The sequence below is a fragment of the Macadamia integrifolia genome, chromosome 14 (genome assembly GCF_013358625.1).
Source record: "Macadamia integrifolia cultivar HAES 741 chromosome 14, SCU_Mint_v3, whole genome shotgun sequence".
NCBI lineage: Eukaryota > Viridiplantae > Streptophyta > Magnoliopsida > Proteales > Proteaceae > Macadamia > Macadamia integrifolia.
In genome coordinates this window covers 3467125-3481874 of record NC_056570.1, presented here as the reverse complement: position 1 = coordinate 3481874, position 14750 = coordinate 3467125, and the positions used below count along the sequence as shown (strand labels likewise).

At 38.4% G+C, this 14750-nt stretch overlaps 1 protein-coding gene and 1 pseudogene across 2 annotated transcripts; one reads left to right on the top strand and one right to left on the bottom strand.

The window, feature by feature from the left end:
* Positions 1-59: 59 nt before the first annotated feature.
* On the bottom strand, positions 60-1039 carry LOC122061693 (annotated as a pseudogene).
* On the top strand, positions 830-14750 carry LOC122060894 (CMP-sialic acid transporter 1-like). Of its 2 annotated transcripts, none has more exons than XM_042624004.1 (8): positions 830-1384; positions 4973-5056; positions 5256-5470; positions 5634-5712; positions 9153-9322; positions 9924-10110; positions 14132-14209; positions 14547-14750. In XM_042624004.1, exons 1-8 carry the CDS (start codon positions 1334-1336, stop codon positions 14556-14558), a joined length of 876 nt encoding a protein of 291 aa, XP_042479938.1. In that variant the 5' UTR covers positions 830-1333; the 3' UTR covers positions 14559-14750. The 2 variants fall into 2 exon arrangements, with proteins under 2 accessions (XP_042479938.1, XP_042479937.1); XM_042624003.1 differs by having other exon boundaries at positions 14477-14750.

The window sequence follows — 14750 nt, the reverse complement described above, 5'->3', positions numbered from 1 at the left end:
TTTTTTTTTTTAATAGTAAATATCATTCTCCTCTCGTGAATTATGACGAAATATCAATTTGATTTTACATATTTTCAAAAATATCACTCACCTCTCTTTCAAGAAAAATATTCTATTTAATGACCCTAGCATTAGAAATCACTGTTAAGTCAACTAATTTTTTCTCTTAATACCTAAAATACTCTCCTAAATATGAAACACCCATTATACCTTTAATGAAAAAAAAACTTTTTTCTGGCACAAACAAGTTCACAGCTCGCCGGACGCCTCTCTTGTCAGCGGCGGTGAAGTAATCGTGGCCAAGGATGAGCTCGTCGGGTCTCAAGATCTTGGAAGTCCGGTTTATATCTAACCAGGCCGAGTGGAAATCGTGACCGGCGTCGACCTCGATGAGGTCCCCAAACACTCCATACTCGCACAACTTAACCAGAGTTGATGCACTCGAGAAGGGAAGGGTTAGAACCGTATTGGTGACGTTGAAGTGGGCCATGTTCTGCATAAACTGGTAGAGCAGCGTCACGTCCCCATTGATCATTGGTACGCCCTTGATGAGATCCTGGAATCCAGCCTAACCTCGAAAATCATCGACGCGGATGATTTGGGTATGGTGGAGGCCGAGTCTCTTCGCGACCTGGGCCATGTGGATGGTTGAAGCTCCGAGGAAGGTACCCACTTCGATTATGGTCGTGGGCCTAACTTTGCGGATGAGGTTCTCAAAGACGGCACCGTTGGAGGCCCAGCCTTTGATCTGTTTTGGCAGGAGGTAGGGAACCGCGTGCGGTGGGGCGAAGCCCACGAAGGGGGAGTTACCGTTGAAGAGTCCATCTAGAATTTCCTTCTAGACTTGCTCCGAGGGGATTGGAGCGCCGCACTGAGTGGAGAATTGGTAGCGGTCGGTTTCGGATTGGGATATGGCGGTGCTACTGTTTCCTTTTTCACTTGGTTCTGCTGTATTTTGGAGAGTTTGATACTTTTGGGTCTGGCTTGAAGAAGGTGGAGAGACTCTTGTTAGGTGGCGATGTTGGTGGTTGTGGCTCATAAGGGTATATTGGGTGTTCCATGTTTAGGAGGGTATTTTGGGTATTAAGAAAGAAAATCAACTGACTTAACAGTTACTTCTAACGATTGAGATCATTAGATAGGATATTTTTCTTGAAAAAGAGATGAATGATATTTTTTAAAAGATACGAGGCTAAGTTGTTATTTCATCATGGTTCAGGGGAGTGATATAAACTTCCACCGAAGCTGAGGTGGGTAGTTTGGTAATTAAGCCGTTAACAACAATAAGTCGGGAAATTGTCTTCCTAGTGAGAGGCAGCATGAGCAAAGCAAGATGCAGTGGTACTTCGTAGCTGCGCTTCTCACCATTCTAACCAGTTCTCAGGTCAGCATTACAATTCACTACTCTCTTCTGATATCTGTTGAAGAGTGGAAATTTTTGCACAGCTTTCACCTTATCAGGATTTCGTTTACTTAAGATTTCTGTTTTCCTCTTTTCACTGCTCATAGAACTGGTCAGATCGCCCTCGTTTTCGTAAATTTTCTGAAATGATTCACTGTTTCAGTTAATTTAGGGCTTTTCGGAGTGCCAATTTGGGTTTCAGTGATTTCTGAGCTTTGAAGTAAATGTTATGTGGATGTTGTTGATGTTTTTCTACTCGGTCTGTCTTATTGTTGATTTGAAGACGAATACACGAGAGTTGGAGCTTGAAAATTAATCTAGAGACTTGACCTTTGTTTTCTTGACCAATCTCCCATAAAATCGACTGCAAACCTCTAACGGAATAAAACAGTCCATCTGAAGTAATTTATTATGTGCACTGGAATTCATGCTGCACCAAATATCGTAATGTGAATCATTAAAGTTCAAGTGTTGTCCTAATTCAACTGGCAATAGTTTTTGTTAACCTAGTTCCTAGATAACTAGATGATTATTGAGTTCGTTGTTGGAGTTACTGTTTGTTTGCCTCATTAATTTTGTTTTGGCTTGATAGACTTAGGAGACGATCCAAAACTTGTAGTCTCCTGATTGATTAAAGTAGCTATTATGTATCATAAATGGAAAGTTGACTAACACATGGCCTAATTGAAATATGGGAGTTCAGGGTTGATCTAGATGGTGCTCCATATTGCAGAGTTTGCTGTGTTTTAGTAGGCTATTGTCTAGTTAATTTAGAATCGGCAAAATCACAATATGGTAAAAACATAAACTGGTAATGAAACTTTTTCAGCTCTCTTTTATTTATTTTTTTATTTCTTACATATGAAAAAAGAAACAAGAAAGGATATGACTAAGGCTTCACCAACTAGCCGGTGGGAATAGAATCACCACCATATCCAACCTTCCGAATCACTACAGTAGGGTCTGATTGGAATCACCACCACAATCAAGTTCTTGGAATCACCACCAAGAGGGGCTAGAAAGAACTGTATCACCATAGTTCAAGAGGACAACATCACCACAACACCAACAAGGTTGAAGCCAAAACTTACTCTTGTTTTTTCCTCAATTGTTAGAGGGTTTAAGCCCCTTCTTTATTTATAACTTCTTAGAGACCAAGAAAATAGGAAACCCCTAGTATGGTAGGAGGATCCTGTACAGCTTAAGTCTTCCTTTAAAATAGATAATATGTAGAACATTACAAAATAGAAACTATGGCTGGATTGTAGCATAACTATCCAACCCTACAAAATAGAAAGTAAGAAGCCACAAACTGAAGCCCATAATCCCCATAGTAGCTGGAATGTCTTTAATCGATAGAATATTCTCCACTCAAATCTCTTCTAGTTCTTCTAGTATATCCTCCAAATCTTCTCCTAGTGATCGGCATCACTAGCGTATGAATAAGGAAGCAACTCAGGGTGTGAATGGAGCATTTTGATCTATGCTTTTGAAATGGACATATTCAACCAAGTCCCAATGTTCAAAATATTGGTTTTCAACTTTGGTGGGGACCGATATTTCGATCAAAATGTGGGAAATTTCGAGGAAGCTAGGGAAATTTTCGTGGTTCAGTGGAAAATTTGGTTTCGACCCCTAAATTTTTTTTTTTGTGCCTATTTTTTGTGTACGTCCTATTTTAAACATTTCTATCTCATTCACATAATTAGTTTCATGATAAAAACACTTAAAGTCATACTTGTGGTGTTGACTAAAGTTTGATAATGTACATTGAGTCGTTGATTGAAACTATACTACATAAGTACATATATAAGTTACTAACTAAAAATGTGAAATACATGATTAAAATTTTAAAACAAACAAAACATAATTTAAATGATCTAATATAAATAATAATATTACATACTTGTGAATTATCTCTCAAGTCTCAATAGTCAACAGTCAATAGTCAATTCCAAGTAGAGTGTCTAGGCTTCCGAAACCATCACACTGTAGATTGGCCAATGGTGTTCAACATATACTATATTGCACATCAAACATCAAATATTAACCCATTTTTTCAAATATATGTTGTATGAAATGTATTTTTAAAAACAGAAAAAAAAAAAATGGACACCGCAAATGCATAAATCGGATCATTCTAACTAACATATAAAAAATTTACATCATTCTACTATATTTCCAAGTATATTCTACGAAAAAAATGATTTTTTGGGAAGATGAGATTTAATTTTTTGGTCCAAGCTCCTTTCCTCAGGTAGATTTGCTATAAATATGTAAGATCCAAGCTTCGAATGAAGATTTGATGGCACAAGGGAAAAATCTTGGGTGTTTTCCCAAGTTTCCCACTTCATAGAGAAGAAATAGGGGGAGAGCATCGAAATTTCGAAATAAGAAGGCTTTGTTTCTTATTTGAGAAGGCTTTTATGAAGGTTGGTTCAACCCAAAGGGTCAAACCCATCGGTCCAATAAAAAATTCCCACATTTCGATCGAAATGTGAGAATTTTGGTCGATACTGGTTGAAACAAGTGATTTTTAAAAGTCACATGGTATTTGGTATCGGAATCCTAGGATACCATCGAAATGTGGGAAATTTTGCAGGTATTGGTCGAAATGTTGAAGCATGCCAAGTCCATTGTTAAGTCTATGAGAAGTCTTAAAGTCTTAACTTATTCTTGGTTGTGACTAGCATAGACTGGATTGTTGAGCTCAGGGTATTAGAGCACAAAATTTCGCAAACTGATAAACATTCCATAGTTTTGCTGTACATTCCAGGATAATAGTGAGAATAAAGAATCTCCTTTTCTTCTTGGGATCCAGATGCTGAACATCTGCCGAGGGAGCAAATTTTGAATTTGGTCCAAATTTTTGTCATAGTTAAATTCAAAATATTCAGAGCTTTAAGTATTGATTATGATTCCTATCAGATTCTGCAATTCATAAATGTATTTAGTTGATTATGACTGAATTTTTTGAAATATTTGCCTCCAATCAAAGCACATAGATGTTAGTGATTGTGACCAGAATACTTGACATTTGGTTCCATGACAGCTGCGGTGAGCTTGGCAGTTCTTCAAATAGATTCAATAGCATGCTGCCACCATTACCAGGTGTGCAGTTGATGCTATAATTGCAGTCCTTGGGCTGACAAGGAGATGTGCAGTAATTACATGCAAAAAGCCAACCAGTTGTCCTAGTATATATTGGATACTAGATACAGAATTTGGAAACCAGATTTTTTTTGGTAAGAGGTAACTTTCAGTCAATTTGATTGAAACAAAATTGCTAGTGATTGAGAAATGAAAGTAAGAGAAGATGGAGACGAGTAAAGAGATGAAAGATCGGAGACATTAGTGGCTGCGGGTAGGATGTAAGAACTAGGGTTGGATATTCCAGAAAATAATAAAGAGATCATCTGCGAAGAAACAATATAAAATTTCAAATTCTCTATGATGTTCATTTTGAGATTGGTAGAAAAGATAGGGAAAGGAAAAATCAATTCTTTTCCACTGCGACATTACTAATACCAATATATACATTTACTCTTCTCTTTTCCTGGCTTGTGGCAGGGAATTTTGACTACACTCTCACAAAGTGATGGGGGATATAACTATGACTATGCAACTGTTCCTTTTCTTGCTGAAGTTTTTAAGGTACATCTCCTGTCATGGAGTATTAGGTAAATAGGACTCCAATTTCTGTTCTCTGTAGCCTACACTCTCACAATAGTTGTTTAGTTAGTACTCAAAAGATCACTTTCATACTAATAAAAGGAGATTTTCCACTTTTAATAGAAGATTACTTTCCTTTCATCCTTGCTGACATTTTTTTATTATTGTCAAAAAAATACAGCTCCTGGTATCTTCTTTTCTTCTTTGGAGGGAGTGCAAGTCATCACCTCTTCCAAGGATGACCACAGATTGGAAAAGCATGCGTTTGTACCCGATTCCTTCCATTATATACTTAATCCACAACAATGTTCAATTTGCTACCCTTACATATGTGGATACATCAACATATCAGATAATGGGTAATCTGAAGATTGTCACAACTGCCATATTATTCAGGTGCTGCCTTGGTCTTTGTAAGGGTCGTATTGATCTGATATTTGTGCCTTCTGATTTTCAACCTCTGTATCTAAGTTCTTTATAGTAGTATCTCCTTTTTATTACTTTTTGAAGCTGATCTAAGGTTTGATAAACTAGCAGAAATTTTTGTTTATTCTTTTAGGCTGTTCCTGAAGAGGAAACTGTCTAATCTGCAGTGGATGGCAATTGTTCTGCTAGCTGTTGGTACAACCACGAGCCAGGTAATAACGGCCACCTTTTTGTGTATTCAGAAATGGAAGTTGAAGTATATACATATGTCATATATCATATGCATTCTTGGTTTGAAGTTTCTGGTGGAGCTGATGTTATCTAGTTTGATAATGTGTGTGTATGTTTTCATTTTGTATGCTAACTTATAAGAGAGAGATATTCTATATCCTATATATCAAAATGCGTTGCAAGGAATTAATTTGGCTTTACCTGTTGAAAATGTTAATCCATGTTAGGTCAGTGCAAGTTGTGGATGTAACTCAGGGCATATGTCACATAATTTTCCAGCACCATGTGCTATTTGGGACGTCAAGGCTATGAGCATCACACTTCTTGATAGTGGCAGTGGGTAGTTTAGCAGGTACTGTTTAAGGATAGGTAATAGAGCTAATAAGTGGGGCAAATAATATAATGTGTGTTTCCTCAAGAGTTTTTTTGACATTTCCTTTTATTTATTTATTATTTTTTTGGAAGGGGCGGGGGGGGAGTGAGTGGGGGAGGGTTTATTGTTGGAAAGAATTAAAATTCATTTAATGGATCCTATCTATTACTTTTTTGAAGGTTTTGAAAGGGGAGAGGGTTAGATGTCATGAGAATGACTGGAGTGGACTGGTGTGGTAAATTATGTTCGATATTCCATGAATGTATAAGCTGATACAGGCAAAAGAGATATGATTAACTGTTGAGCCAATTGTGGTTCTCTATATTTAGGCTCATACCACTAATGGGTGAATATTTCAATAAATACATCTACTAAAATGGTCAGTGTAAGTAAAGCATATCCCTAAGTGAGATGAAGTATCATTTTTGGAAAAAGAGAAGGGATATTCTCCTGTCTTGCAAGAAGAGTAGAAAATGGGAAAGAAAGGAAGGGGAGGGACCATGAATGACTTCTTAGGAAACACAACTTATAGGGTGGGAAAAGGAGAAAAAGTGAAATGTTGGGAGCAAAGTTAGTTAGGGGTGGAGGGATTATGGATTGGTATCCAAGACAGTAGGGTTGCTGCTGATAGGCATTGTATATTGCTGGTTGTTTTGAAGTTAGAGATGGGAAGGTCACTAGGGTTTTTTAATTTAGGAGGAATTTACTAGGGAGAGAGATTCAGGAATATTAGAACCCACTGACCTATACATTGCTGAAGTTCAGATTAGGAATGAGGATTCAAGGGTTTGGTTTGGTGGTCCTGGAGGTCGTTTCAATTTTCACTTTCACAGTTGCTTCTTTTTACAGTTTTCTTACTAAGGAGCCTAATGGTGAAGGGAAAAGGAGACGTGGAATCAGCAAGGTCTGGGAGGCCAAGCCCCTCGAAAAGTGGCCACTTTTGCATGTGTCTTGCACACAAGTGGCCACTTTAAAATTATGTCTTGGGCCACTTTTCCCTTATAAGATTCTTACCCCGGAGAATTCACAACAGAAAGAGTGACATTATGATACTTAGGGTGTGAATGCAGGTTCTTGGTGTTTTGGTCTACATTCAACATGGTCTGGGGCTGTTGAGAAGTTATTTATTACATGGCCTGGAAGTCCCTTTGGAAAATGGAGAAAGTTTCATATGGGGGACCTGTTACCTTATGCAATTGTTTGGGGTTTGTGGAAGAAGATTGGTGTAATCAGAAAGGTCTGGAAGACAAAGCCCCTCGTAAAGTGCCACTTTTGCATGGGCCTTGGCCTTATAAGTTTCTTGATGCAGTAGCACTAGCATAGTTGAACCAACATGACCAGATTTGGCTGCCCAAACCAAAGCGAAACGGACACAACCTGAGTTTTTGGACCAACAAGGGTTGGTAGGGGGATTAATCGTTTCTTCTGGTTATATTTGTAATCTTCATTTTATTTGAGTTTCCCTGTTTCAACTTTCCTAGTTGCTTTAGTTTTCGTATTGGAGTCTATCTGTCTCATATGATGGGATGCTAGAGACTATTGGAATGAATTGAAATTAGTGAAGTGCTACTACCAAGGTTTGGAGCAGAGTGTTGGTCATTCTTGGTCTTCCTTTTTTTACTCATCAATCCTCTCTCCTCCAGTAAGCTCTAAGCTTCCCTTTCCCTTATTTCTTCTTTCTTCTTTATTTTTTCCCCTGTGTTGTCCTCGTTTTTCTTCCATACTACTTTTTCATTGCTGTTATTTACACTTCCGTCTTGCTATTTTGTGGGATATTCACAAACCCTTAGGCGACCCAGGCTGCCAAATCTGAGACTGGAATACCACCTGTTTATGAGATTTAGTCAGAACTTCAAACCTGGTTCTGCAACTTCTGCCCTCCTGAGGTTCAGCAATTAAAACCTATTTTGGAGTTGATTATTTTAACTGCTGAGTGAATAGTTCCAGTAGCCCCTGGAATTATAGCAATCCATGCCTGAAAGTTGAAGTTGATTGGAGTGTGTGTATTGAGAGGGTTCTCTGCTCCAAAGAGGATTCTGTTGTCCGCCCTGGTTGCTGTATTGTGAGGAAGAAAATTTTCTTCTATTTTTTATTGATGATATTCTTTTTGTTATTTACAACTTAAGCCCCACTTTCTGTTATTACATAAATACCCCCTTTTTCATGTTTTATTGCTATTTTATCCCCTCCTTGTACAAACTTCCAGAATTGCCCTCTTCCCGAGGAAAAAATTTCCTGTTTAGTCCCAAGTCTTGTTATCTTACTCTCAAGGTTCTGATTTGTTTCTATAATTGTAAAATTCCCACTGCCATTGTTATTTGAATTGTTTATCATCTGGGTGGGTCCATAGCGAACCATATTAGGGTAGTTCCTACCCTAAACAATTTACAACAAAAAGAGTGGCATTATGATCCTTAGGGTGTGGATGTAGTTTTATGATTTGTTTGGTCTGCATTCAACATGGTCTGGGGCTGTTGAAAGTTATTTATTTCATGACCTGGAATTTCCTTTGGTAAAAGAAGAAAGGTTAGTATGGGACCTATTACCTTATGCAATGTTTGGGGTTTGTGGGAAGAGAGGAGTTGAATTTTTAAGAGACAGTGCTATACTTTGCCTGAGAATATTTGGGTGCATTATTACTTATCCTTAAAATTCTGATTCTTCTATGCATGAGTACCTCAAGAATATTTACACCAAGTCATGGGGGTTTTGCACCAGGTCAAGGGAGTTGGAAGATCCATCCTTCGGCTTGTTCCATAATTGCAAGGGCATGAAATGTAAAGGCAAACTTCTAGGTTGAAAACTTGATTCAATTAATGCATTCACTTATGTTATGAGGGTCTTTCAAAAGGTGGGGGAGCTATATAAGATTGAATGGCCAGTGGGTCACTATTCCTCAATAACCTGCAGGCACGGCAATATGGGGAGTGATGGCTGCATGTGTACCATGCCAACAAGACATTTTTTTCTCATGCCTAGTACCCCCATTCCGTTTATATTTGGATTGGCATTGTAACTGAAATGCCTCTTATTTTTTCTTATCAACAGGTCAAAGGTTGTGGTGAGAATTCATGTGACTCCCTTTTCTCAGCTCCAATCCAAGGTTACATGTTGGGGATCCTGTCTGCTTGTCTGTCGGCCTTAGCAGGAGTTTATACAGAATTTCTGATGAAGAAGAACAACGACAGTCTGTACTGGCAGAATGTACAATTATATACGTAAGTGTCCTCTTTTGGCAAATATTAACAGAACCTTCACTTCTTTATTGGATAGTAAGGAAGAAATGAAGGACATGGTACTCAACTCAATAATTTCCTATCCCAATTAATTGGCTTCAACTGCATGAAATTTTTCTACCAGTTTACTCTTTGTAGTCTTATTTTTATGTTGATTCATAAACTATTATCTTTTCTCACTATTTGAACCCAAAGCCCTTCCTGGCATCCCCCCTGACATTTCAATTTCCCTGATATCACTTTTTCTCATTGATGCAGTTAATTAGTCTCTTTTATGCATGGTCAAACCCTCTCAGTCTGAAAAAGAAAATTTTAAAGACCTAGTAAACAAATAAAGTTTTTCAGAAAATGTCTGTTATTTCACGAGGTAAATTTAATTTCTTCAACAACCATAAAATTTCACAAGAAATTAAAGTTACCCTTTATAATTCGTATGTTGAACATATTGCTATCTTTGAAATCATAAGGGACAGATTTTGTGTCAGTTGGAGCCACTCACTGTGTTCAATGGAGCCGCATTCCATTATCATATGCTCTTACAGGGTATTCTATGAATTCATGAATAAGAAATTACTCCTCCCAGGTTTGGTGCGATCTTCAACATGGCACGGCTTCTCCTGGATGATTTCAAGAGTGAATTTGAGGAGGGACCATGGTGGCAACGCCTGTTCAATGGATACAGTATTACAACGTGGATGGTGGTACTAAATCTTGGATCGACTGGGTTGCTAGTCTCATGGTTAATGAAGTATGCTGACAATATTGTGAAGGTGAGTCCTCCCTTTCTGTTTAATTTTATTTCCCAAGGGAAAAATAAACCTGAATGGCAGTGTGGCCCCTGCGCCCAGACACAGAGGGGGGGCACAATGACTGCCCCACCCTGCCTCTCATAAAAGACGAAAATCCCACCACTGTTGATGCTTCCGAGCGCGATCCCATTGGCTTCCACACTGGCACAGGAGCCATGCTGCCTTTCAGGGAACCCTCTCCCATTTCCTAATATTTTGGCTCAACTGGTCTGGAACATTTTGTGGTCCTTGACTGAGTATATTGGTCCAAATAGCTTCTGTTTGTCCTTGATATCATATCTTGGCTGTATTCAGGTTTGCATGATTTTTGTCTTTCTTAAGCCCAGATATCTCATTTTTGGTTTATTTTGCCCAAGTTGCTATTGCAATGGGATATGAAAAGTCATGGAGTACTTGATTACTTGCCTGGGTTACAGGATGTTAAGCTGAGTATCACAAACAAAGGGAAGCGTCTTGCATGGAAATTGTTTGTCCAGAACTTCACAAAAAAATTAGAAAGCCTTAAGAAGGCTTCCTCCCCTCCTTTTCTTACAATGTTGCACTAGGGTTTCTTTACCCTAATTGTCAGGGATTCCTTCAGTATATTTTCTTGTCTGTTCTAAAGACTACCGCTTGGGTGTGTTGGATATCGAGGCCAAGGTTGATTTGCTATGGTTTCTTGTGGGTATGGTTCCATATCATGGTTATCAGCCTGATGAGGTCTCAGTTGATCCCTCTCTCGATGCCAGTGGAGATCTTGAACAGTTGGGGAAACTTAAGATTCTAACCCAGTGCATAGTACAAATACAACCCTGCTTCCAGATGAAGAGTGGTTGGAGGATGATTTAAGAACTTGTGAACATCATCGTTGAGATTCTAGATTTCTGTGGTGATCTGCAAGCTGAAGAGTTCATAAATTGTCTGGAATTAATAGAAAAAGGTTTCTGATAACACAAAGTACCCAATGATAAGAAGGTGAAGCTACTAGCCATAAAATTGAAAGACACTGCTTGGTGGGAAATGATGTAGAAGAAGCTAAAAGAAAGTTACTGTTTAGACCCTGTGTTTATATTTGCATAATTTTTAGCAGGAATAATTAATGCAGTGGTGCCAGACCCCCTACAGCATTGAAGTCTTGAAAGATCTAAGTCTGTACTACTTGGCAGGGTGGAATAAGGGTTCAATGAAGGCTATGGGTGCTGCTGATTTGGGTTGAAGAAGGCAAGGAAGAAGAAATTGGTTCAAGTTTAACAGAATATAAGTACATACACGTGAATGAAGTGAGAGAAAATTGAATAAGAAGAGAAAGAGCAGTACATAATATAGACAATTAGAAGACTAATTAACAGAAAGAAGTGAGAAAAAGTAGGTAGTTTATGCCTAGTATTTCCAAGGTTTTCAACTATGGCAGCAGCTCACAAAATTTAAACTTTATTTCTTCAAAATATTGTCTCATAACTTAAATAACTACTTCCCAACATGGGGCTCATCTATACTTTATAATGATCTCGTGTATAGTCTACTTGAGTCTACAATATACTCTCTATAACAGCACTCTGATTTATAACTAATTTCTTGGTTAGGGTGTAGGATGGGACCTAACATAGCTGTATAAGAACTAAGAACATCCAGATCAGAGTGTTATGGTCGTTTATATTGACTATGAGCTGGGTGTCTGAGCGTCCCCTCATGTTATGATGGTTCCCTTGTTGGCTCAAAGATGCCTTCATTGTGGTGGCCTTGTTGAGCTTGTGGTGGCATGCTTGCTTGGTCTGTGCATGCATGGCCTATGTGATGGCTAGAATGATGCCTGTGTAGCTTGGTCATTTGTGCTTTCATCGAGACAGAACAGTTATAACTTGTGTACATGGCTCCTTGGTGGCTCAAGAGTCGAGGCTTGAGATAAATTGCTGGGATGCTCTATGGCATTTTCCTGGATAACCTGGTGTTACAACATTGAGGGGTAACATTTCTCTTGGAGATGTGGGAAAGATTTCCTCCTTGAGGAGTTATCGCTGGGCCACATGCAGCAAGTGTCATTTGGGACAGGTTCTCTTGGCTCTTCTATGCATCGTGGCTTGTTCTCATGTGCATCAGAGTCAGCAGACTGCTGCATGAACCAATGCCTGTTTCAGCACGGCGGCTCCTATATGACCACTTCTGTTTTCTTATTTACAGAAACATGTTACCACCAAATTTGGAAGGGAACCTTAATTATTAACTTCTTTGTTTTTTCTGTTATACATTCCATTAATAGTAAATGTCACATTTCTTCTTATTTTTCCCTTTAAATATACGTCACGTTGGCATCTTCCTCATGTGTCCACACTCTTTCGACACCATACATGAGGTGCACTATTGGACATTCCTTAATTCTCTTGTTTTAGAACGAAACTTAATTTATCATTTTTCATTTCAGCTATTTTTGTTTGTCAAGTGCTATATGGTAATATTTTTCCATATAGGAGGAAGCAATTCCAGCAGTGTTCTTCGTCTCCGATAGAGACAATACCTAGTACATAATGGTACTCCCAATTCTTCTTTTTTTTGGGTGCTAAGTTGGACCCACCACTATGGTGGTCTAGAGGGGAAGTGGGAGCCCACTGGGGCCCGAGGGTTAGGGAGTGGGGCGGGGGGGGATAATGGTGCATGGCAGCACCGGTGCACTTACAAGGGGAGTTGATCCACTGATCAGTCCCTGAGCACGCTCTTAAGTGAGCAGTGCCAAATCGCTGAGTTATTGCCCAGGTGTGCGTACTCCCAATTCTTGCAGATTAGAAAAGTAAATAAATTGTCTAACAACAAAGAAATGCCAATTAAAATTTTGAATCCCGTATTCCAACCCACCAAGTGCAAAACCAAAGGGAAGCCAACTGTAAAAAGGATGGCAGAAAAAAAACAAAATCCATCAAAACTGAAAATTGTAGCTTCAAAATGCTTTAAAAGAATCCAATCATAAGTTCTTAAGAGAGACAAAACTGATCAACAACCAAATCAAACACAGAAACCAAAACCATGGGCTTAACAAATCCGTGTTCTTTTGATGCAGAAGCTTCAAAATTTAAAACCTTAGTTGATGTGATTGGAAAGAAAACACTGTTACTGGAACCTTTTAGATTGCTGATGGAAGTTACCTTCGTCACTGATCAGCACCAGACATTAGTGTACTGATCAAAACAATAGGGAAAAAAATCATGAACTCTCCTCCATGACTTCATCATTGGAAAACAAAGGCCAAAGAGTCATAGACAATGTGTTGCTAGTTATGAAAGGAGTAGGAGTTTTGGTCTGTAGCTTGTTTGAAGACATAAGTCAGACAGATGACAATGAGAAGAAGAGGGTTTGATTTTCTGTGGAATAACAAGTCAAATAGGGGATGGACTTTTCTATGATACAAGGGGTAGACTCAGGCACTTGAAAGTTAGAAATGTAGGACTGCTACTAAGTCAACTTACCCTTTTTATAAGCATATATAATGAAATTAGCTAGACAAATTAGTGATCAAAATTGCTCTACTCAGTGCTAAACCTTTCCATAGTTCAATGTAAATTGTAAAACTACTACTTGAAGTTGGTCGGTCAATTAAATAAAATAGAATGAAACATGCAATTGTTTGCAGCTCAGCAGATTTTTCTTGAATCACCCTCCATGTTTGTGTTTGATAACCTGCATATGTCTAAATTACATTTTTACCGAAGAGCTCTGCCCCCTCTGTTGGTTCATTGCCCTTTGTCATGATTCATAACTATTTCTATTTAGTCTTGGCAATACATTTGCTTTGCCATATTGACAAAACCAATTACTGTTTCATATTTTTCTTGAGACCCCGACGTGTGAAAGTCATTGTGAATCTAGATAATGATTACTCTGCACCTTTTTTTATTTTCCTTTGGGGAGATGTTAATTGATGGGTGTTAATCGATGACCTTGTCACTATTTATTCAAGAATGGCATGTGCAATTTGATCTGTCTGTCCATCATAATTTATTTTTGTTACTTTCAGGTGTACTCCACATCAATGGCAATGCTTTTGACGATGGTCTTATCTTCGTACCTCTTCAATTTCAGGCCGACAATGCAGGTGAGTGAAAAAATGCATTTGAAGCTACATGATTATATTTGATTTTCCCCTTTCCTTCATGAGTGGATATTGGGTACTACTGCACTTTCATCTCCATAAGATTGATTGGAACATAATCCGCAAAAGGCAATTGGTTATATAATATGCTGCTTGTTGCATGCTTTCAATCAATCTATGGGAAAAAGTTGCAAACGTGCAAACACTTTCTCAACCCCCTTTATATAGCAACTGGTGATCTTGTGTTTTTCTTTTCTTATCTTGTTGCAGCTTTTCTTGGGGATTATTATCTGTATGATGTCACTACACATGTATTTTGCTCCTCCAACTTTGCTTGTAGATTTGCCTTTGACAGTAAAAGCAACCACCAAGAATCTTGCCGAAGTTTCTGTTCATCAAACAACTGATTCCTGATGGAAGTCATCACAGTTATTAAATCAACTAATTCGTTCTCCGGTGTCCACTGAAAGGTGCATAGCAATATTTTTTTTCATAAGTAAATTGCTTAGCAGTTTTCTTGCCATATAAAACTTGTTGCATGAAA

What these genes read in the sequence shown, in the direction of transcription:
- LOC122060894 (XM_042624003.1), top strand. Translation starts at nt 1,334, where the DNA reads ATGCAGTGGTACTTCGTAGCTGCGCTTCTCACCATTCTAACCAGTTCT. An exon ending in TTGGTACAACCACGAGCCAG is followed by an intron (nt 5,713 to 9,152) that starts GTAATAACGGCC and finishes TCTTATCAACAG; the next exon opens with GTCAAAGGTTGTGGTGAGAA. An exon ending in CAGAATGTACAATTATATAC is followed by an intron (nt 9,323 to 9,923) that starts GTAAGTGTCCTC and finishes TACTCCTCCCAG; the next exon opens with GTTTGGTGCGATCTTCAACA.